Source organism: Ips typographus, linkage group LG6 (assembly GCF_016097725.1).
Source record: "Ips typographus isolate SLU linkage group LG6, UJ_Ityp_2.0, whole genome shotgun sequence".
In the NCBI taxonomy this organism is placed as follows: domain Eukaryota; kingdom Metazoa; phylum Arthropoda; class Insecta; order Coleoptera; family Curculionidae; genus Ips; species Ips typographus.
The window spans coordinates 9729878-9751165 of NC_138427.1; the positions used below are offsets into that span (position 1 = coordinate 9729878).

Genomic DNA, 21288 nt, shown 5'->3' on the forward strand with positions numbered 1-21288 from the left:
TGAAATACAGATCTTAGACTTTTAATGTAAAAACTAATGTTTAATCTTTTCAAACATAATGTATTTAACATAAATAAGCAGTACGTTAAACTAGAAAACGATCTTATAAATCATCATATATATATATATAAATTACATATATATATATATAATATTAAAGGTACAATTATTAACAATAAATCCTAGGTTTAGTAGCAAAATTAAGGATTATCACCGTAATCCCGATCGCCCACGTTGATCCTATCTTGCGCCGACGTGACGTTAAAACCTAAAATCCTAGAGTCCACTTTTAGCATTTTTGATTTTTTGGCTTTCTTGTTTTTCCCCTAAAACCAAATAAAAAATCAGTATACAATCCACCTTAATGTGTTGTAACTCTTTCAGCTTGTTGGTTCGCTTACCGCACCTTAACTTCCTGAAATTCGGCGTTGTTGTGCACGGAAGGAGTGATGGCGGGAGCCGGCGAACACATGTCGTCTTTGTGGGCGTTTTTCTGTTTAAAGGATCGTCGTTTTTCCAAAAAATTGTTGGCAAACTGTTGAGTGTTATTGCCTTCTCCCAGGTACATTTTGCAGTACTCTCTAACTTCGAAAGCGGATTCGATATCGCGCAAGAAAGATATGAAGGTCGGTACTATAAAGGTTTTCTTTATAATCTTGGTTTAGTATAATCGAATAGAACTTACCGTCGACATTAGTGTCAATGTTTGATAGAGCTTTGTAGCACCAATTTGTAAAGTCATCTACATTATTGTTGTGGTTCTTTTTATCACTCCCACTGGTTGTTGTTTCCTCTTTTTTAGGTTTAGATTTTTGCTGCTGCTGTTGTTGTTGCTTAGCCGGTTGATTAGCCTGTATTTAACGGATAGTTACTTCGCTGGAAACATCACAATAAATGAAATGTTACCGGTTTGGAAGCGCTTCCGCTCATGGTTGACATAGAACTACTTTTTGCCACACTGGACGGTTTAGTGTGCTGCGACTTTTGGGCAACTGGCTCATCCCAAAAGCCGCTGCTGATATTAGTAGCGGAAGACCATTGCGATTGAGTAGAAGAGGCGTTGGCCCAACTAAGACTTTGACCGCTCCAAATCGTGCTGGTGGCTTGCAAAGAAATATTTTCCCGGGCTTCTTTTTCTTTTTTTAAACGTGCCTCTGCCGCTTCCTGACAACATACTCAATTAATTATTTTTTTGCTTACTAATTAACCTAACCTAATTAGAATAAAATATAACAGACAAAACCTTACCTTAGTCAATCTCTCCTGTTCTTCTGCTTGAATTTCGGCCAACGACTTGACTTTTCTAGGTTCCATCGCCTTTTTCGCCCAACCCAGTTGAATACCACTTGATTTGTCTTGCAACTGTTGCTGTTGCAGTTGTAACTCTCTTTCCTGTTCGTTTTGATTATAGTCTATCTCTTAACTGATGTTAATTTGTAAATTACCTGGGCTTTTTGAGCTTGTATGATGGCGTCCTGAGCTTTTCTTTCTTTCTCGGCTTTCTGAATCTCGGCGAGACTCGTCCCTGACGTGGAGTTTGCCTGCGACCAGGGAGCAGCTTTGGTCATCGACAGTTGTTCTTGTCGCCTCGTCTCCTCGGCCTTTAACCGTTTTTCTTCTCTTTCCCGTTGTTCTCTTTCTTTTTGCATCCTTTCTTCCTCCTTTTGTCGTTTCTCTTCATCGGTTCTTTTTTTCGCATCTTCTTCCAGCTTCCGTTGTTCTAAAAACCTTCTAGTCAAAACTATGTTTTAAATAAATGTACAAGTTGACTACCTTTCAGTCGCCGTTTTTCTTCCAGTTCCCGTAACCGTTTATCTTCGGCCTCTTTCTTCACTTTCTCAAGCTCTCTCTTAATTCGCTCTTCCTCCTTTTTCCGTTTCTCAGCCTCGGCTTTTTTGTCCGCTTCCAACTTTCGCTGTTCTTGTTTACGTTTTTCTTCCGCCTCCTAACAAAACTAATTAAACACAAGGATACTTTCAAAAGTGATTAACACGCACTTTTTTCTGCTGCTCCTCTTCAGCTTTCTTTTTACGTTTCAGTTCCTTTTCGTCCTCTTTTTGTTTGTTTTCTTTCGTTTTTTCCAATTTTTTCGCCTTTTCATTTTCTGCCGCTAGTTGGACATCTTCCGATTCTTGAGGTAATTCCGAGGGTTTTAATAATTTTGGATTCTACGGGAAAAAATAACATGTTTGAAAATACATTTAAAATTAATGACGTAACAAGTGTTTTCCAAAAAATAGTATATTATGTTACTAGGCGTAGAGAAAGGCGATTATTGTGCTGAGGTCGACAACTGAGCGAAGCACAATAATCGCATTCTACGTCCGTGTAGCATATACTTTTTTTTCTTTTTTTTTTCAAGCCGCATGTATACAGCGTGTATGTATTTGGAATGTTTTGACCGGAAAACCTCTTCTCGGCCAGTTAGGATAAAACAACTAGGATAAAATTTTGGGAACGGATTTAATGGTAAAACTCTTGTTTCGAGATTTTGTCAATCCGCGGAGCTAGAAGGCATTTTTCAAACTTTGGCCATTTTAAAAACTCATCAGCACTTTTTTGAAAATATTGAACGGAAATACAAACATTCTTAAGGAACTTTTTTGGTAAAAAACCAGCCTACATACCAGGAAGGAAAGAAGAATTAAAAATGAGATGTTTTACATCATTAAAAAGAAAACAATAAATTTGGAAGGCGTAAGCGTAATCACGATTGAAAGCGATAGATGACGCTAAACAGCCATAATACGCCCTCTGTTAGACAACTTTGGAAATGGCTTCCTGTTAACTGTTATCGTGTTAGCCGTGCCATGTGTCATTGTGTCTGTTTGTTTACGTTAATCACAAATTTAGCTCTGGAACCTTAGGAAAACTGTATTTCTAAATAAAAACATGCAAAGATTGTATTGTAGAGCCAATCAAAGCACAGTAAGTGCATTAATTTTATCTGCTTTTTTCTAAACGCAACGGTTTAGTCTGAATCAAGTTCTGGACATTATTTTTTTACCTCCTAGACAATAATCAAAATTCATTTTTGTACTAATAACATAATGTAGCTTTTCTACACCGGCAAGATCAATTTAGACCGCTTGAAAAAAAAAAGTAGGTTAATTTACCGCTGGACTAGATAGAGGTTGTGATTGTTGAAAATCCCACATAGACATTGGCACTTCAGGTTGAGACTGTCCCGGCCATTGTGGTTGTTGCGGTGTTGCCGCACTGGGCGGGACAAATTGGTTTTGCTGCCAAAACGACTCCACCTATATTATTAGTTCATTATAAGTAAAAAGTTAATTGATAAAATAAGTAAATGGATTACCAAATTGTGTTGCTGCTGCTGTTTTTCTTGATGCAACTGTTTGATTAGTTTACTGATTGGGTCGTTGTCCTGACCGGGATTGTGCTCTACCGATGATGATAATCCTAACCCGGCCTGCATCGGCAGCCCGCCAGCGCCACCTGTGAAAAATGTTCGTAAACTAGCTACAAAAAAGTTATCAGTATCAATTATCACTGTTTCTCTACAAGGACACTAAAGTGTCAAAGTTAATTAAAACTTTGTAATGTAACTAACCTAAACTGGCGGCAGGAAGACCGGACAATCCAGCGGCTATATTATCAGGAGGTAATGCGCCGGGTAAGCCGGTGGGTAGGGGATTAGTTAAATTAGCCGGTAATCGACCTTGCATTGTCAAAAAATTGGTCATCATATGTAAATGCGGATCCACGTTGGGATTTGCTAAGTTCGGCGGTTGTTTACTGTTATCTATTACCCCGGTCGGAGGCAACTTGTTTGCCTGCAACCATAATAAAATTACTCCTCGCACAATTTTGAGGTTTGAACACACACCTGTTGCTGCATTTGATTTATCATATGTATGAAAGGATTGGTGGGAGGGTGTGGTTGTACGTACTGCATGTCTTGTTGAACTTGCTACAATCAAACAATTATGCTGCAAGTTGTTGTAAAAACACAAATTTTCTGTTACCTGTTGTTGCAAAATCAGTCTTTGGGAAACTAGTTCGTGTTGACGCAACGCGAGAGCGCTCCACGGATCAGCCATGACACGCGCTTGCGCCTGTTTGTAGGCTTCGATTTGCGGCAACATCTGGAACTGTCGATCGTGCTCCGGCATTTTTGATATGTCATTTTTAAGCACAGGAAATTGCACGCTAAAAGTTGATGGATAACTTCACAATCGTGAAATCACCAAATTACTGAGACCGCACCTGGTTTGGAATGGATTTGAGTTACACATGGCGATCAGTTCGCCCAGTAAGTAAAATCGTTCATCGCAATGCCGTCTCACTTTCAAGTCTTGCCCGAAATAACCGGCTTTGAACCACTCAGACATTTCCATATTTGTAAAGGGACCTTGCATTTGACCCTAAAAACATTATTTTGCTAAACTTGAATTCAGTTTAACATAAACAGTTACCTGGGGATCTTGGTAAAACCATTTATCTTGTCCGGCTATGGGGAGATTTGGAGGGGGGGCCAACCCAGACAAATCAAACTGTTGCGACTGGCTGGTGCTGTTATTTTTTGGTGGGTCCTCATCCACCACTAATTTGGACACAAAGTCCTCTTGCAGCCTCTCAAAATCGTTTTCCTCAACTCTGAAATGTTTATTACAAGTAAACCAATTAGACAGAGGTAATAACCCTACTTGTGTTCGGCTTTAGAAACTTCTTGAACATCATTACTTTTTCCTGGTCCCTCAGCTTTCACCCGATCTCTACTATTAACCAGTTCCTTAGAAGATTTGTCTCTAGCTTCACTAACAGGCAATTTATTCTCTCTAACCAACGTTGAAAGATGAAGCGTGCCGTTAGAATTCTCGCCCGGACTTTTATCCTACAAGTTTTGGGTTAAATTGTGGTTTTTAAAAAAAAAAATTGTAAAAATACCTCAGACAACGATTCCTGCTCAGCATCCTTGACTAGAGAAATTGTTGACTTGGACGTGAGTAAAGGTGGATGATTCTTGTGAGATATATGCTGTTGTGACGTAGACTTTTGCAGACCGTCCTTTTTTTGATAACCGGATCGACCATCCGGCTGAAAATTGGATAATTTTAGTGATGTATTGGGAAATTTAAATGAATTAATTTTGGGACTTGACAAATTAACTAATTAAATCAATCAGATGGAAGTATTGTCTTAATTTGTTTCTTTTATATCATCAGATTGATTCAAACCTTTTACAAACTGCTAGTCCTTCAAAACCTGTTTCAGGGGGGAAAATCAATTACCTGCTCGTCATCCGAGCCATGAAAAGCGCCTCTATCGTCAAAAGATCCGCCGCCTTCTACTGGATTGTCATTAGCCCATTCTGGTAGATGTTCCTCATTATCCCAAGATCTTCGCGATGAAGGTCCTCTACTAACTTCGGTCCATCGACCACCTCTTTCCGGTGGTCCACTACGTTCTTCCTCATTATCCGCTCTCCAACTTGATTGTCGGACTAGAAATCACATTTTTGTCTTAATACAATACAGACCTTAGAAGTATTTTACAAAGTATCAAATGAACACTTCAAAAGTCTCTTACCCCACTTATCCGGCGCCCCTCTCCCCATATTCTGCATCCTCCAACCGTCATCCTCTTCGGCGTGCCGCGCCCTTCTCCAATTGTCCACCGATGACGTTCGCGTTCCGTACTCCTTTCGCGGACTCCAATCCGACTGCTCCCCATTGCCCCAGCCACCACCTCCTTCATAAGGAGGTCTACCGTACGCCTGGTAACCTCCTCTGCCGCGATTCACCCGTCCACCTCTTTCCAAAGAGGTGCCTCTACCTCGAGGAGCTCCGCCTAAACTCAGAGGCCGACCTTGCCATCCAGCTCTCTAAATATAGAAAAATCGCAGTAAATGAGTGCACAAACGTCATCACTGTTTTATGTCTCTAAATTAGTGATTGCACTAAAGGTTTACCAGATTAAGTGTCTCCTTTTTCGTCATGGCAAAAAAAATAGAATAGCATATGACAGTTGACAATTAACTTTGTTTATGACAAATTGCCTGTATTGCTTGGTTAATGTCATATGCCAAATTAATTTTAAAAGTGAATAGTTTTAGTTTGATTCTTAATAATTACATCTTTTTCAGACTTTAGGATATTATTACCTCTTCATCAGTTGTTGGTAACAGAGCCAGTGGTGGTAGTATAATATCAGAGTAAAGGCTTTTAAAATTGGCCAGACTTGCTGGAGGTTTTATGTTGCGATCAAAAAGGGCCAACATATCCTCTCTCCCATATCTAGAAATAGTTCAAGTAAGCAAATATTAGTACTTTATTATTAATTGTCTTATAGCATTTTCAAATAATGGAGGGAGCAGAGCAACTATGACATAATTTACATCATTAGCGCATCTGCTGCTTCCTTGGAGAGTAAAAACAACTTGCCATTAAGTAGGCTATAATTTTGACAGTTGACTTAATGCATAAATTGATGTCGCAAATGTCAAAACCTGCCTCCTAGAGCTTAAAGAACTTTAATATGCCTCAAAAAAAAGTAGTTATAATCACACATAAATCTACATCATAAGAGCCTATAACTTTCAGTACTCACTACTTCAGTAAATCATTAAATTTTTTCAAATCCAGTTAACAAATTACTGATAAGATTACACATTTCATCACAGCTTAAAGTAATAGAAGGATAAACTAAAATTAAGCATGTATCTTAACGAAACAAATTTGAATAATTGTAAAAAATATTACACTAGCATTATAAATAAAACCATACTTCTTAATAGAGTAGAATATATGGTAGTTATTGTAATTCAAACCCTCAATTTTGCTTACCTATAGTCTGCTAACTGGTATCTAGTGCCTCCACCAGACCCACCTGAATTACTACCTTCTGAAGAAAGGTTGCGAATCCAATCAGGACCAAAGTTCATTGAGTCAGTCATACTGAAACAGTAAACTGCACTTAAGGGGTGAAACATTAAACCACCAGTTTGGATTGAAATCTGGCAACTATTGTATGGTCAAGATTCTAAATTTGGAAACAACTATTTTTAGAAACAACACTAACTAACAACTAGAGGAACCTAGTCGAATCCGTATATCCGATCAAACACTTGAGCCTTCATTTGACTTGGCCATATTTTAAGGTAGTTTCTATGTAAAGATAGAAGAGCAAGGCCCCAGGCGAGGTCTAGGTGGCATTCCCGTTACATTATCTTATAGAAAACCGTCCTAGATGGCGGCCCCATTCGGTAATTAAACGCCGGGTCGATCCACAATAATAGCCAGATTTTTCTAGGGTAGTAATTCAAGATTACCTGGAAATAATGTGGTTTTTAAAAAACTTGGAAAATGCGATCAACACAAATGGCAGGCTGCAGCCAAATTGTAGGTTATCGCGCATGTGTCATGCTGTCAAAAAACTTGACGCATTGAAATTCCCTAGCTGGTATTAATCAATGATAAAAATCCTAATGTACATGGATAGGTCATAGTAACGTTTGCAAAAAACCTTTATTTAAAACGTATGTTTGCAGCTAAATTATATAAATAAAAATTGATTGCGTTCAATTAAGAAACTGTAATCTAATTAGTAATTATTATCGGCAAGTCAAGATTTCGTAATTAGGATAGCCGTGCTCTTTTCCTCCAAACGAAATGTAACAGGAACCGTGAGTCGGGTGCACCTAAAAAATGCAAATTTGAATTAGCTATCCATATTTTTTGTCATCAACTATTGCAGTACCTTCCCCACTGTCAACGATCCACTATGATGCACTCTGCCGATGTAAAGAATCTCTCCATTGCTGGTTCGTCCTCCAGGTACTGCACCTGGTGGCACTTGACCGCCACTACTGGGTACCCACTGGAACCTATGCGGCTGGCGTGAAACTAACACCTATAAACCATCTTATATACAAAAATGTGTTTTCTTTCTCTAGCAGTATTACCTTAAAAGTGGGTACTAACACCTCCTTTCCTCCATAAGGTACGTACACTGCCCTTTTGTTTGCGATCACTTTGGCCGGCAGCCAATCGCCCTGATGAAAGCCCTGTCCCACGTAAATGACGGAACCGTCAACGTCGTGGCCGCCTCTAATTGCGCTGGCGGGAAAAATAGCACCAGGTGCCACGTCCACCCATTGGTACGCTTACATAATTACAAACACTTTTAAGTTGGGGATGCTTAGTGAGGGTTATGCTAACAATTGATTAATAGGCGGGAAATGATTTTACTCTAATGCTACAGTTCTTGTTATTAAGAAAAAAAAAGTACTTACCCATAGTTATTTTTATAATGCTTTTACTACTTTACCAGTGGTTGAATGAGAATGATTATATAGGTATATAGATAAGCAAAAGCAGTGACACTCCTCACTAATTCAGCTGATATGAAATTTTTATCTGTTTTTATACAGGTACAAACATACTTATCGTTTATCTTGGCAGTTTAGTTTAATTTTCCAGAATTATTACTTGCATCGGTGATTTTTTTTAAAGTTTATTTAATAATAGATATGTTAGGCAAATTGAAAATTGCACGTAGACCTATTATTGGCTGCATAATTACACTGTTCCATACATAAGAACAACAACCAACGCGACGTGCGGACAAATTTTACCCAAAATCGCTTAGCTTCTATAATCCATTAGGCTGCACTGATTGCAGGCTGTGGTTTAAGGGAGATTCCGTATCTAATACACCAATTTCTACACAAAACTTTATTGTTTTTTATTACTGGTACAAAAAGTAAACTACACAAATTTAAAAATTACAATCAAAATGGAATTATTAGGCCCTCAATACTAGAATTTCGTACACTTTATGGGAATGCTCTTTACCGTCGAAAGGAGTGTAGCAGGTGCCGTGACTAGGGTGAACCTGATGACGTTATTCATTAGAAAACCATAATTACCAACAATTTACAGTCAAATTACCTTGCCAACAGTCCAGGCTCCGTTGTGCTGAGCTCTACCAATATACAAATTTTCACCGTCCGATGTTTTTCCACCAATTACAGCGTTTGGTGGCACGTGCCCGCCGTGTGCCGGTTGCCAATCGAAGCTTTGTTCACATAAAACCTGTCAAAATTGTAACTCATTACATGAGCTACTAGATATATTGGTGAACCTACTTGGAACCGTTGCACTCCAACTTTTTTACCGCCGTAAGAAATGTAAGCAATGTGTTTGGAAGGAATCACTTTGGCGGGGATCCAATCACCTTCGTGGAAGGCCCTACCTACGTAAATGGGGGAGCCATCTATATCGTTACCACCTTGGAGGGCGGTGGATGGTACGGCACCTTGTCTGGCGGATGTATCAACCCAATAGTAAGCTAAAATTATAATTTATTTATCAAATGACAACTGAGAAATAAAATAAGTCTTACCTGCCATATTTTTTATACTAATTTTAACACTGCAATGTGTAACTGTTACTTCTAGCAAACACCTTACTTGCTTATATAGTGTAATTTCTCATACAAATGTCGTAATCTTATCAAATCACTTGTACTCTGTTGGTTTCACAAATTTTAAATTTAGAAAAAAGGCTTGACTTGATGTAGATATATCATTACTGGTTGAGTAAACATTACTACAATTTAAGCTTTCAATCTGATTGTTAGTTGTGTTTGGGACTAAATAAGATTTTAGCTGTTTTTTTAGTTCAACTATAGAATTTATTTAAGCATCTTAAGCTAAAACTACAGTCTTGATAACTTGGAATAACAGAGAATATGTTAAGTGTTAGAAAGTAAATAAATTCGTTATCACAAGCATATAATTATGTACAATAAATTACTTTGGCTGATTACTAAAACTACTTAATTTCCATTCTGCAAACGTTCAAGCATGTCCGTGACTTTTTCTAAAAGATGCGGATGTTTATTGGTTAGTCGACATTTAATATTCGCCAACATTTGGGCATCTCGTTGTAGGAAAGCCGCGTCGGAGGCTTCTGCAAAACACCTAAACAAAACAATATTGTTTTTGGGAGAACATTGTGTTAAAAAAGTAATATAAATTGGTTTATTTATCTCCTTCAAAATTAATTTCCGGTTAATCCTTTATTTGCGGAAAACCAAATGAGTAATCGTTATTAATAATAAATAAACTGACAAGTGACTTTTGAACAGTTCTTATCAGAGACCACTTAGAGTTTAATGGGATTATAAGAATTAATGGGTTGTTCATGTTTGAATCATATTTTTTAGTATAGGCTACTAAAGAGGGTGATATAATTAAAAATTAACCCACTTTCCTAATCATCAAAATGAGATTAGTACAGACACTGTAAAGTGTCAGGGTACAGATAAGAGAAATATCAACTTTTCTAGCAATACTTTAGTGCCTGATAAATACGGTTAAGTTGTTTACTGAAATATTAAAACAAAGTGACTTACTCGATTTTGACATAATACTTGGCTTTCAGCTCTTCGGGTATTTTGGCCAGATACTTAAGGGCTTCGTCTTTGTTATTGCAGGCCGAACAAGCGTCCACAAAAGGCCCGTAACCAATCGGGGACTTTTTCACTTTGGAGAACTTATCCAGTTCGATCCATTCTTTTTGTTTGGCCAAAGTATTGATACGTAAATACCAATAGCTGTAATTAAAGTATTGGTTTTACGTTGAACGCTTCTTCTTGAACCACTCACCGTTTTTCCGGAATCTTAAAGTCATTTTTCAGTTTTTCGGCTAATTTCACCTCCTTCATCTCTAACAAACTTTTACAGGTATCGTGAACAGATTTACCCAGCAGCTTGTTCTCCACCTGCAGTTTGTCTTCCAATTCGCGTTGCAATTTTAGCAGTTTCAAGTTTTCCTCGCACAAACTGGCGTTTAGGTCTTTGCGAGCTTTTCTGTAGTTCTCGGCGGCTGAAGTTAATTCAGAATCGATGGTCAAGGATTTCTGTTGGTTTGAATCATGACAATTATCTGAATTTTCAGGATTAGTAACTGACTTTGTCACCCAGACACTTTTCTAACACCAATTGAGCTTGGGAGGCAAAATCGTCCTCTTGATTGTAAATTTCGGTCAGAGCGGGCTTGTAGTATTCTTTGCAGTACTTTATGTAGAGCGACTGTGCTACTGGAAAGTTTCGTATCGTCATCTATGGGAAATGCACATTTTAATACAATATCTAAGATTTGTGGACAAATTATAAAACCTTGAAATCTCCTAAAGGCATTGAATCACGCAATTTCAAGACAACCATATAAACCAAATCGGTGTCGCCGCTTTCTACGGCTTTGTGCAGAGCCGATTTGTTTTCATGTAATTTTAATAAGAGTTCCACTTGCTCGCTTGCTTTTGATTCATAGTCCAAGAGCTGCAAAAAACCAATATAGTAAAACTCCTATATAACAAACTGGTTAGGTTAGATTAGGTGCGTTTTTCGGATAATTTCTGGAGTCTTTCCTTTATGTCAATTAGTATAACAGTTGAGTGATAAGAAATATGAGTTAAAAAGTACGTAGTTCCAGAGTGTCCCAAAGTGTATACTTTTTCAAAAGCATACTTTAGCAACAAGCAGTCAACAAAAATAAATATTTCTCTAAGGTTTGAGATCATATATTTTAAGTTGTACAAATATTTGTAAGAAGATACAAAATATGCCAATTTTCTCTACAGAAACTATACTTTCTTTCACCCTGTAAAAATTTATACTAGTTAAGACCACTGCAGCGCTGTAGTTAGTAGGTACACCTAATTTTCCAATTTTGTTAGCATGATAGTCACCGTTATAAGTGTTATGTGGGCATTTACTGTCACTTGAACGTAAATAAATACCAAAGTTAATAATGTCGTACTAAAAGAGAAAACTCCATTCCTAATCACTAATGTTCAACTTCTGTGGAATACAAAATGAAATAGTCATAATGAAATTATCATTTATATTGTTAATGATGCTCTGCCTTGCAAATATGATGCAAAATGTCAGTAATTGTAGTAACATGTCAAAAAATTACCAAGCTGTGATAGACAGAAGTGCCTCTTTTTTCACCTGCTTCACGTCATTTGAACAAAAAGTCAAAAAATACAATAGTGCCATTAACTGTAAACTTACCTTAATAGCCAATTTATTTTTGCCAAACTCGGAAGCTTTTTCCGCAATTTCCCTGTAGGACACACCTGATGAATAGCCTAGTTTTTCCGCAATTTCACGCGCCACAGCTTCCTCTTCAGGATGAGGTTGGCTCACCTTGTTTCAAAAAATCAATTACGTAATTCACTGGAGAGAAGTAAAAATTACCTTGTATTTGGCCCAGTGAACTAAAATATAGCTACTGCCCACACTTTCGGGTAATTGCAAATATTTAGCGATTTGTAATGCTAAAAAGTACATATTGCGCACAATCAAACGGTCCAATAAATTTTTTAGTGATTCGTTCTCTTCAGAAACAGCAGACTCTTTTAGTCTCATGTATTTCAATCTAGGGGCAAAAATTAAAGAAAACTTCACACGTCTTTATTAAGAATGTAAATCGTATAAGAAAGGATACTGCTCAATAGTTAGGGGAATTCCAACTTTAGGGCTTCTTACAGCGTTCAGGACTCGCAACAAGCGGCACATTTTCACGTATTTATCGCAGCTCATGCCCGCCACAAAGCATTTTCCAAACTGCGCCGCTCTTATCAACATTTTCTGGATTTCCGTGTCAAATTCGTAACCCACCGCGTCCAAACACTGATTCACGGCCTCCTCAATATTGGATTTAACCAAAGTGATGTACTCGTTGGCTTTGTGACTGCCTTTTTGGAATTGCTTGGACGCTTCCAGCAAAAAACTCCCCGATTCGGTACTATTGATTCTGAAAATTTTTTGTACCACTTCCGGTACTTTTTGCAGTAGTTCGTGGTTTGAGTTGCTGATGATTCTGACCCCGTCAATTTCCGCCACTAAATGAACGGAACTGTCCGCGTTAAAAGTGTAACTCTGACCATTTTTGCCAACTATTAAAATGGAATGATCTTGTTCCCAGTAAGCTACTACTGTTTCATTTCCACACCTGTAGATATTCTTTAATTTTCGTTTTATTATTAAACCCTTCTATTCACTTACCAAACAAGTTGTTTGGGTCGATGCACTGTCATTGTGGCAATTTCGCAGTATCTGCGTCGCAAATCCGTAGAACCCAACCAGAGATGACCAGAATCGGTAAAAAAACACAAATGTCGAGCATTTAACGAGACGGACATTTCCAAAATTGCCGTGTAGGGTACTGAAATATCTGGTTGCAACTACAAATCCACAGTTATTACAGTAAAGCTTGAAATTGTTTGTTTCCTAATTTTTGTAACATTTCTCATTGATGTAATAATATACTCAAATAAATACCATAGTGCTAGTATGGTGTTCATCCTGTTTGAGTCTGTAGAGCTCCTTATTGCCTCTTGCAAATAGTACATCAGTGGAAGCCTCTTCTGAAACAATTTCCCAACAAGTAGGCTGGTTATTTGACCCTACAATAACCAATTCACTAAAATGCAGTTAAACTGAAGCAGTAACATACTAGGGACATCACTTAATTGTCGAGTTTTAATATCTTTAATACTATTTATAATAAAAATATGATAATTTGAAGTCATGACGGCGATTCCGGTTACGTTCCTAGTGTTGGTAAACACTTTGGCGTCTACAAGTTTTGAGTCGTGGATCTTTTGAAACACGATAAACTTGTGAAAAAGTTTTCCAAACATGTCGTACATGGTCACATTGCCATCATCTTGGATACAAATTAGTTTCTCATCAGTTGACCAGCCCATATGAATGATTGGTCTTTGGTTCCACTGTAAAACAACAAATCAGTAAAAATGAGGTAGACAACAGTTAGATTGAGGTTTAAAAGTCTTCTTTTGTTGTTTCTAACCTTGAATGAAGAAATTGGATTTCCACTACCAGAAAAAATTGAAATTACAACTTGTCCAGGACCGCGAACCTTGGTTAATTTGCGATCATCTCGTCTTATGGCCAAAGGGCCCCCATAAGACGCTGAAGAGACAATAAAATTCTCCAAGCTTATCTCTGGGTTCCATTGCATGGAATAAATTTTGATTTTCCTTAAAAGATAGCAAATACGTCATGATCATGCAGTTTTAATCGTTAGAGCAAAAGAATTGCTCTTTAATTATTAAAATTATATCTAAACAATTCAATTTGTTCTTTTGACTTACCTAAAATATAAATCTTGTCCTAATCGAAACCAATCTCCAGTAATCAGAGCACTTGACTGTACGCCCGCCATCTTATCTCTAATGTAATAACAATAGTTAATGCAAATTTCTATACTTTTAGTTGGAAAACTACAATCACAAAATAATATAAAATTAACAACAAAAACCACAACAAAAACAACAGGAAAGAGGTTAGCTGTTTGTGATTGCTTGACGTTTGACACAGTATAAAATATCTCAGAGGGCGCTGGATATTACAGTAAAAGAATAATAAAATATCACGTGACTCTTTATAAGCGTCTAGATAAAATTGCCACGAGATCTAAATAAAAATTATAAAATTATTTTGACTTAATGACATCATATGTCAAGTGACAATTAATCGTTACGTCACCGTTAAAATAGGTGAATTACAGATAAGAAGTGTATTCCAAACAAAGAAAATAGATAAACAGCAACTTTATTTTCATGGAAATAAAGATATAAAAGAAAACTTATGCCCGAAACCAATTCTAACTCAATCCGTATGAGATAAGATAAAGCCAGAAATACCGAATATTCAAGGTCTTGTCTAAAGTTGCGCAGTTGTTATTGAATAGTTTTAATTTGAACCAAGAGGGGACTTTTTTGTAATTTCCACACCTCCCGAACCCCTCAATCTGTCCTTTGTTCACAGTTAAGGGGAAATACCGTTGGGGAAGTACCTTCTCATAAATTTGGTGGGAGTCCATCATTAGGTTTGTACTTATCTTTATGAACACTAGCAAGTCTTATTTATACTAGCAGCACTTCCATGTTTTATTGTTAAGGGAGTGGAAACCTGCAACATTTGAGTCTTTATAAATTCTGTGATTAGTGTTTGTAATTAAGTGAATAATTATAAAAACATGGAAGATCCACTAACATCACTAAACCCAAGTCTCTTAAGTCCACAAAGTGTTTTACCTAGTAAGTTTGATTTGATTCAGGTATATTTTCATCACTAAGGAAAGTGGTTTGGGGTGCTTTTTCTTCAAAAACCCTTTTCAGTTGAGCCTGATAGACTGTGTGTTTAGCCTGCACTGTAGTTTAATATTACATTGTACTACTAATTTACAGATATGGCAGCATTTCCAACACCTCCATCAAGTAGTGGAGATTCTCCCACACCTTTATACTTTGTGGCATCACCCAATTCTAATACTTTCATGGTGTCCTCACCTGAATCCAGTCAGCATTATATCCAAACTCAGATTTTGCCCAGTGACACTTCAATGACCACATTGTCCAATGGACATGTTGAAAGTGGCCGTGAGTAAACATGCAGTGTTATATAGAACACTTATAGCTAACACATTGTTTTATATTATGAATAGGACCTTATTTAAGGTTTGTTGAACAACCTACAAACAAATTTCGTTTCCGCTACAAATCTGAGATGGCTGGAACTCATGGAAGTTTATGTGGACTGAACTCTGACAAAACCAGGAAACAGACATACCCTTCAGTTGAGGTGGTTTTTACTAATAAATCAAATTATCAGGTTTTATAATTTGAGGTATTACAGCTAATGAACTTCCCAGCTAAAGCAGTAATTAGATGCTCAATCTACCAGTGGAATGTCACTGATGACTTTAAACCACATCCTCACAGGCTTATAATGAAAAAAGGCAAAGAGGAGTGTGATGATCCGCATGAAATAGAAGTGGGACCCAATGAAGGGTTTATTGCCAGGTGAGTTTATTTTCCTCAATCTAACAAGCACTAGAAAATCTGTTTAAAGGTTTCACAGTATGGGAATTATACATACAGCCCGTAAAAATATAGTAGGAGAGTTGGTAAAGAAAAAGTCCCAATTGAAAAGGGAACTAGTTGCCACCCTAGAAGGCAAAGTCAGGGAGTTAAATATGAAGGAAGTCACAGAGGTAAGTTGATTTTTTTGCATAAGAGATGAGAGGAAGTTTGTGTGGTTTTATTTGTAATTTTACTTCCTCTCAGCTGGTTGAATATGAGATTTTTAAGCCAATAACCTTGCTAATATTATAAGTCCACTGTGCTGTTTTCCTATTTTCTGGCTAAGCTGGATAGGCTGGATTTGTCACACATCATGTGATTAAAACTTTGGTCAACAGAATTACAGATAACTTATTTCTGGCTATGCAAATTGTATATTTGTCTCTCAGCTTTTGCGTTTTAGAAAGAGATGTGTGATCTTTTTCTGATTTATTTGTTTTTGTGATTTGTGGCTGTCATCTGTCAATAGTGTCATTTTTGGTTATGTTTATCAAATCAAATGTCAAACATAGACAGATTGTGAGTTGTGAGAAATTATTGATTTTTATTGATTTTTTAAATTTGTTCTTTGATGTTTGAAAGTATACTAAAATCGATTATTGTAAGGATGTAAGGCTTTTGCTGCTTTGCTAGTTTCATATACTAGGTACTACACACAGTGCAATTACATTGTTTTGGATTTTGATACAAGATACAAGTTGAGGTTAGTTGTCCTGTATTCCTGCTTTTATTTTATTTATTCAAGGAAGTTCTGTTCTCATTTTATTCCTAGGTGTATATAGATAAGAATAAACAAATTATTTAATCCAGTTAAACTGCAGTCAACTCTTTGCAGTAAAATTTCTCAAAGTTTCTAAACCCTCAAACTACCTAGTCCATTAGGAAAAATAGTGTGTCTTTTAAAAGGTGTTTTCTCTGTATACTGTAGTCACAGGATCTTAGGCATTTTTCTTACAATACATTTGTGCCAGACAGGCCAAGAATATAATTAATTTTTTGATTGTCCCCAGTCTTAACACAATCCATAATAGAAAGTCTTGGAATTTACAACCCTTTCTACATGGTTAATATCTGAGTATTTTCCAGTTTTGCTGAATTCTTAGTGGTTTATTAGTTTATTCTTTGAAACTACAGTAATTAGTTTAACCTGTGTGTCCTTGATTATTTTGGTGTTGTTAGATAATCCCTCATAGATAAGAAATTGTAGAAGCTGATAGTAGTGATATTTTCTAGGAAATTACGCGATCGTTCTTAATTGACTGGGTAGGTGATAAATATGTAACCCTTTCTTTAAACAGCAAAAAAAACAAATTGAACAATGCAGGATATATTTTTAACCATTTATGTTCAAGCCTTGATAAGATTGCAAGTATTGTTTCTAGTGCGAATTCTTTATGGCCAGTATTAGTCACTAGTCTTGAAAAACAGCTTGATTGTGCTACTACACATTTCATTTAGTTTGAAATATGAAAATATATCCATCTATAGAACTCTCGAGTTTACCGTCTGTTCTAGAAGGTTGGTAGATTTTTTTTAATTGCTGGATATCAGTAAACTATATTGTTATTCAGTAGGTGTTACGATGGAGACTGAAGAGTCGGAATCAGATTCAGATATTGAGGATCCAGGTGATGAAGGTACTAATGTTAAAACGTTTTCTGCAGGAGGTTATTGGCTTTTAAATCAGTAAATCCAAGTGGATATCTCTCGTTGTCAGGAAGCAATGTTCCATCCGAGAGCTATCTGAGTGTTTTTACCTGTGATGCGATCAAATTTTTAAACGCGTTTCAGATTAAGGGATTGGCAGAACAGGAGAGCAAATCCATTAATTTGAACATAGTTTGCCTTAGATTTGATGCGTTTCTAGTAAAAAACGGCATTCGGAATCCTATTTGTCCTCCTATATTTAGTCACGGAATTAATAACTTGAGTAAGTACTCTATTGTGTTCTGATAGCTTACCTAAAATGGGTTTTAGCGGTGGTGAGTTTGATGTACGTAATAGTGATACTTAAACTTTTGGGTACGTTTTATTATAGTGAAACTAATTATTTGATTTAAATACACTATAGAATGTGCGTTGACGGGAGATTTGAAAATCGTTCGTATGGACCACTGTACCAGCCCAGCCCGAGGTGGAAAAGAGATATTCCTTTTAGTTGAAAGGGTCACAAAAAGTAAGTAAAAGTAGGTTTTTTCCAACGGGAAATTTACTAAAAAGGAAACTTACAGAAAACATCAAAATTCGTTTCTTTGAGTATGACGATGAGCAGGATACTGAAGTATGGGAAGGATATGGAAGATTTAGTGAACTTGATGTGCATCATCAGTATGCCATTGTATTCAAGTAGGTCCTGTTTTTGTGTACTGTTTTTTTAGTAAAAGTACTGCTTAAATTGTTTCAAATAAACTCTTGATGGAAAAGACGAATTTAGCAATATTTTTGGCCATTTTTAATGGCCTGTATCTTTGAAATGTCTCAGCCGAATTTAATAAATAAAGAAATTTTTGAAAGGTCGTTTTCTCTAGAATCAGGACTGTCATTCATTTTGCCTCAAAAGTGATTTCTTCACTGATATACAGGGTAAAAAAAATGTCTGAAATTTAAACCCAGTGAATTTGATTGCTGAGATAATTTTAGAACATTCAGAAATACAGAGTAATTTATAAATTACAGACCAAAAATGGAAAAACCTCCAAACATGTCCTGAAATAACAATTTTCCCAACCAGCAAATGCACTGGGTTGAAAATTAAGAAATTTGCAGCACGTTTTCTTTAGCCTGTATTTGGTGAAAAACATACTGTGAATCAAAACAATTCTTTGGCTCTAATTTTACAAAAAACTGTATTTTTCATTAATTTTGGCTGAGAAAAATTTTGCTGTATCGATCTCTTAATTAGTAGCAGGCTAAATTAATTTTTAGGACGCCAACATATGATAGAGACCCAAACATAACTCAGCCGGTCGAAGTGTTTATGGAATTGGTCAGACCGTCGGACAATGCAAAAAGCGAGCCGAAAGTGTTCCGTTTCGTGCCTAACAACGAGTTCAAACCAGGATCAAAACGGCCCAGATGTTCAATGGACACTTCGTCCAGTTACAACAGTGGTAGTTTGAGTAGCTCCGAGTTACCCGCTACTATTCCCAATAATAACGCTGTATTACCGCAACATTCAATCGTTTCAATTCCCAGCGCCAACAGCTGGAATCAGACTGAACTGATCAACGATGAGCACATGAAAAATGCGCTGATGGATTACAACTCTGAAGAGTTCAGAGAACTGTTTGAAGAATATTTGCCGATATTGTCAAACGAAAATAGTTCAAATGCCGTAGATGGACAGTACACGTCGATTACAGATCGTTTACACTATGTGCATATTGGAGGGTGGGTTAATACTCGTTTGCCTGACGATGTGAGGGACAGAAAAAACCGGTAGAATATTTAAGCTACTACTTTTTATGATATTAAATTTGTCGTTAAAAATTACAGGCGATATCAGACAGAGGAATTTTATCATCAAATGGAGACTGCCCATGTGTCAGTGCCCAAGTCAGTGATAATTAAAGCAGAGGTGACTCCTGAGGACTTGGTAAAAGCGGAACGAACCTATAAAGAATTGAAGAACTTTATTAAGTCGTCAGACGCTCACGAACGCGCACCTGATGTTTTGGAGTATCACTTTGGAGAAGGCGACTCCAGAAGAAACAAGTTAGTCCAACAACATTCCATTTATTTCGTCAAAACTGGCTCACATTGTTTCTTTCTAGCGCCCTTCACGTCTTTATCAGTTTGAATCGCAAAGAGGAGGTGACGTTTATATTAAAAATGTTTGTGCTCTCGAGAAAGTTTGAACTGACTAACGTTCCGAATGCGAACAACCAAACGCCACTGAACATTGCCGTGCAATGTTGCAATGAAGAGTTTGTTACCTACCTGCTGCATTGTCGAGCTAATCCGACTAAACAGGACGGACAGGGCCGTACCGCCCTTCATATGGCCGTCGTATGTGCTTCACCATTGTCTATTATTGAACAGTTGGTCAAGGATCAATCAAAGAGTTTTTTAGACCTTGAGGATTATGGTAAGTATCTTGAATCATTCAATTACCATATTGACGAGTTTAATTTCCTTGTTAGAGGGCTACAGTGCTTTGAGTTTGGCGGTCGAAAAACACAATATGAACGCAGTGAAAATGCTTTCATTACTAGGTTCCGACATTAATAGGAAACATCCCAAAAACGGTTATACACCGCTTCGAATAGCTGTGGAAAACCAGTTTGTGGAAGCGATTAAATTCATACTGAAACACAAGCAATTTGTTCTGGAAGAACAGCATGACTTTCAAGAATTGTCGCCCTTCCAAGTAGCCAATGTGAAGCAGCCCAGCGAAGAAATTGTGAATATTTTAAATCGATATTTGGTACGACTTTGTCTTGGCAAGTAAAAAGATTATTGTAGAATATGTTGATTTCAGCAAGAAAAAGGCGCATCATTAGAAATGAAACAGGAGATTGAAGATGACGAAGATGAAGAGGAAATGGAAGAGGTGTGTCTGTCACTGCCTTGTTTCTTGTGTTTTTTTTAAACAAAATTTTATTAGGATGTTGACATGAAATCAGAATTGCCGCAACAACCTCCTGATGTGATTTACTCAGGATTGAGGACACTTCCAGAATATTGTTTGGAAGAAGTCGCTTGTGTTTTGGATGAAAGCGGCAAATATGAACATTTGGCCGATCTTTTAGACTTGGGACATTTACTGCAGGCCGGAGTTATTTCCAGTGAGAGAAGCGTCAGTAGGAATTTACTGCAGTATGCCATCGAGGTAATTTAACTCACCATCACTATTTTTTCCAAGTGAAAAAAAAATGTATATTTTAGCGCGACAACGTCAACATACTGGTAATCCGGAATTTTCTGGAAAACTTGGACGAACACAAAGCGGTTGCTATTATGGATCGGGCAGCTGCCCGATTAAGTGCAGAGAGTAAATAGCACAAGTGACTTAAACGTCATGAATTTATATAGTGCCCAACTGTGATAAGATTAAACATTATTTTACAATTTAGGCAGGACTAAAGGTGTGCGCAGATGGCAATTTTTTTTAACGTTCTCTTTTCTAATTAAGATTTATATCAATAGAGGATAATGCTAATTTGTACTTTGGTTGTCTCTGAAATACAGTTTATTTTAATGTTTTATCTTACATGGAAGATTTGTTTATAAAATATTGTCACAAATCTGTGTAGAAATTCTATTCAGACTGTTTAAATATTAAAAGTGTTGATGTCAAGACCAGAGTATAGTCAAAATTTTACACGTCGAGACGTCATGCAGGTGAAAAACCACGCA

General features: G+C 36.9%; 4 protein-coding genes across 8 annotated transcripts; 1 reads left to right on the forward strand and 3 right to left on the reverse strand.

The window, feature by feature from the left end:
* Positions 1 to 13: 13 nt before the first annotated feature.
* On the reverse strand, positions 14 to 7395 carry Gyf (GIGYF family protein Gyf). 4 transcript variants are annotated; one of them, XM_081982348.1, is made up of 22 exons: positions 7295 to 7395; positions 6810 to 6920; positions 6128 to 6260; positions 5554 to 5848; positions 5256 to 5467; positions 4912 to 5061; positions 4671 to 4858; positions 4440 to 4620; positions 4231 to 4388; positions 3990 to 4173; positions 3851 to 3934; positions 3575 to 3797; positions 3320 to 3459; positions 3117 to 3260; positions 1998 to 2168; positions 1774 to 1945; positions 1446 to 1720; positions 1249 to 1392; positions 907 to 1164; positions 686 to 851; positions 407 to 633; positions 14 to 326 (listed from the first exon to the last, which is right to left on the reverse strand). In XM_081982348.1, the coding sequence occupies exons 1-22, from the start codon at positions 7378 to 7380 to the stop codon at positions 201 to 203; spliced, it is 3828 nt and encodes a 1275-aa protein (XP_081838474.1). In that variant the 5' UTR covers positions 7381 to 7395; the 3' UTR covers positions 14 to 200. The 4 variants fall into 4 exon arrangements, with proteins under 4 accessions (XP_081838474.1, XP_081838473.1, XP_081838476.1 ...); XM_081982347.1 differs by having other exon boundaries at positions 3320 to 3483; XM_081982350.1 differs by having other exon boundaries at positions 402 to 633; positions 3320 to 3483.
* Positions 7396 to 7471: 76 nt separating this feature from the next.
* LOC145730478 (pfs47 receptor-like) lies at positions 7472 to 9520 on the reverse strand. Its single transcript, XM_081981693.1, is given in 8 exon segments — positions 7472 to 7663; positions 7723 to 7875; positions 7928 to 8162; positions 8600 to 8616; positions 8776 to 8859; positions 8916 to 9059; positions 9113 to 9315; positions 9370 to 9520. Coding segments are annotated over 8 exon segments (930 nt in total). The 5' UTR covers positions 9377 to 9520; the 3' UTR covers positions 7472 to 7576.
* Positions 9521 to 9637: 117 nt separating this feature from the next.
* On the reverse strand, positions 9638 to 14361 carry Vps16A (vacuolar protein sorting 16). Its single transcript, XM_081982354.1, has 13 exons — positions 14158 to 14361; positions 13854 to 14043; positions 13497 to 13773; positions 13322 to 13446; positions 13046 to 13224; positions 12486 to 12992; positions 12236 to 12416; positions 12050 to 12184; positions 11150 to 11311; positions 10943 to 11092; positions 10637 to 10890; positions 10384 to 10584; positions 9638 to 9949 (listed from the first exon to the last, which is right to left on the reverse strand). Exons 1-13 carry the CDS (start codon positions 14226 to 14228, stop codon positions 9805 to 9807), a joined length of 2577 nt encoding a protein of 858 aa, XP_081838480.1. The 5' UTR covers positions 14229 to 14361; the 3' UTR covers positions 9638 to 9804.
* Positions 14362 to 14570: 209 nt separating this feature from the next.
* On the forward strand, positions 14571 to 21142 carry Rel (nuclear factor NF-kappa-B family member relish). 2 transcript variants are annotated; one of them, XM_081982353.1, is made up of 15 exons: positions 14571 to 14894; positions 15256 to 15447; positions 15513 to 15649; positions 15704 to 15870; positions 15920 to 16061; positions 17722 to 17860; positions 18002 to 18106; positions 18162 to 18276; positions 18856 to 19368; positions 19426 to 19644; positions 19704 to 20017; positions 20073 to 20356; positions 20411 to 20482; positions 20537 to 20761; positions 20818 to 21142. In XM_081982353.1, exons 2-15 carry the CDS (start codon positions 15258 to 15260, stop codon positions 20929 to 20931), a joined length of 2736 nt encoding a protein of 911 aa, XP_081838479.1. In that variant the 5' UTR covers positions 14571 to 14894; positions 15256 to 15257; the 3' UTR covers positions 20932 to 21142. The 2 variants fall into 2 exon arrangements, with proteins under 2 accessions (XP_081838479.1, XP_081838478.1); XM_081982352.1 differs by lacking the exon at positions 14571 to 14894 and adding an exon at positions 14907 to 15105.
* The last annotated feature ends 146 nt before the right edge of the window (positions 21143 to 21288 follow it).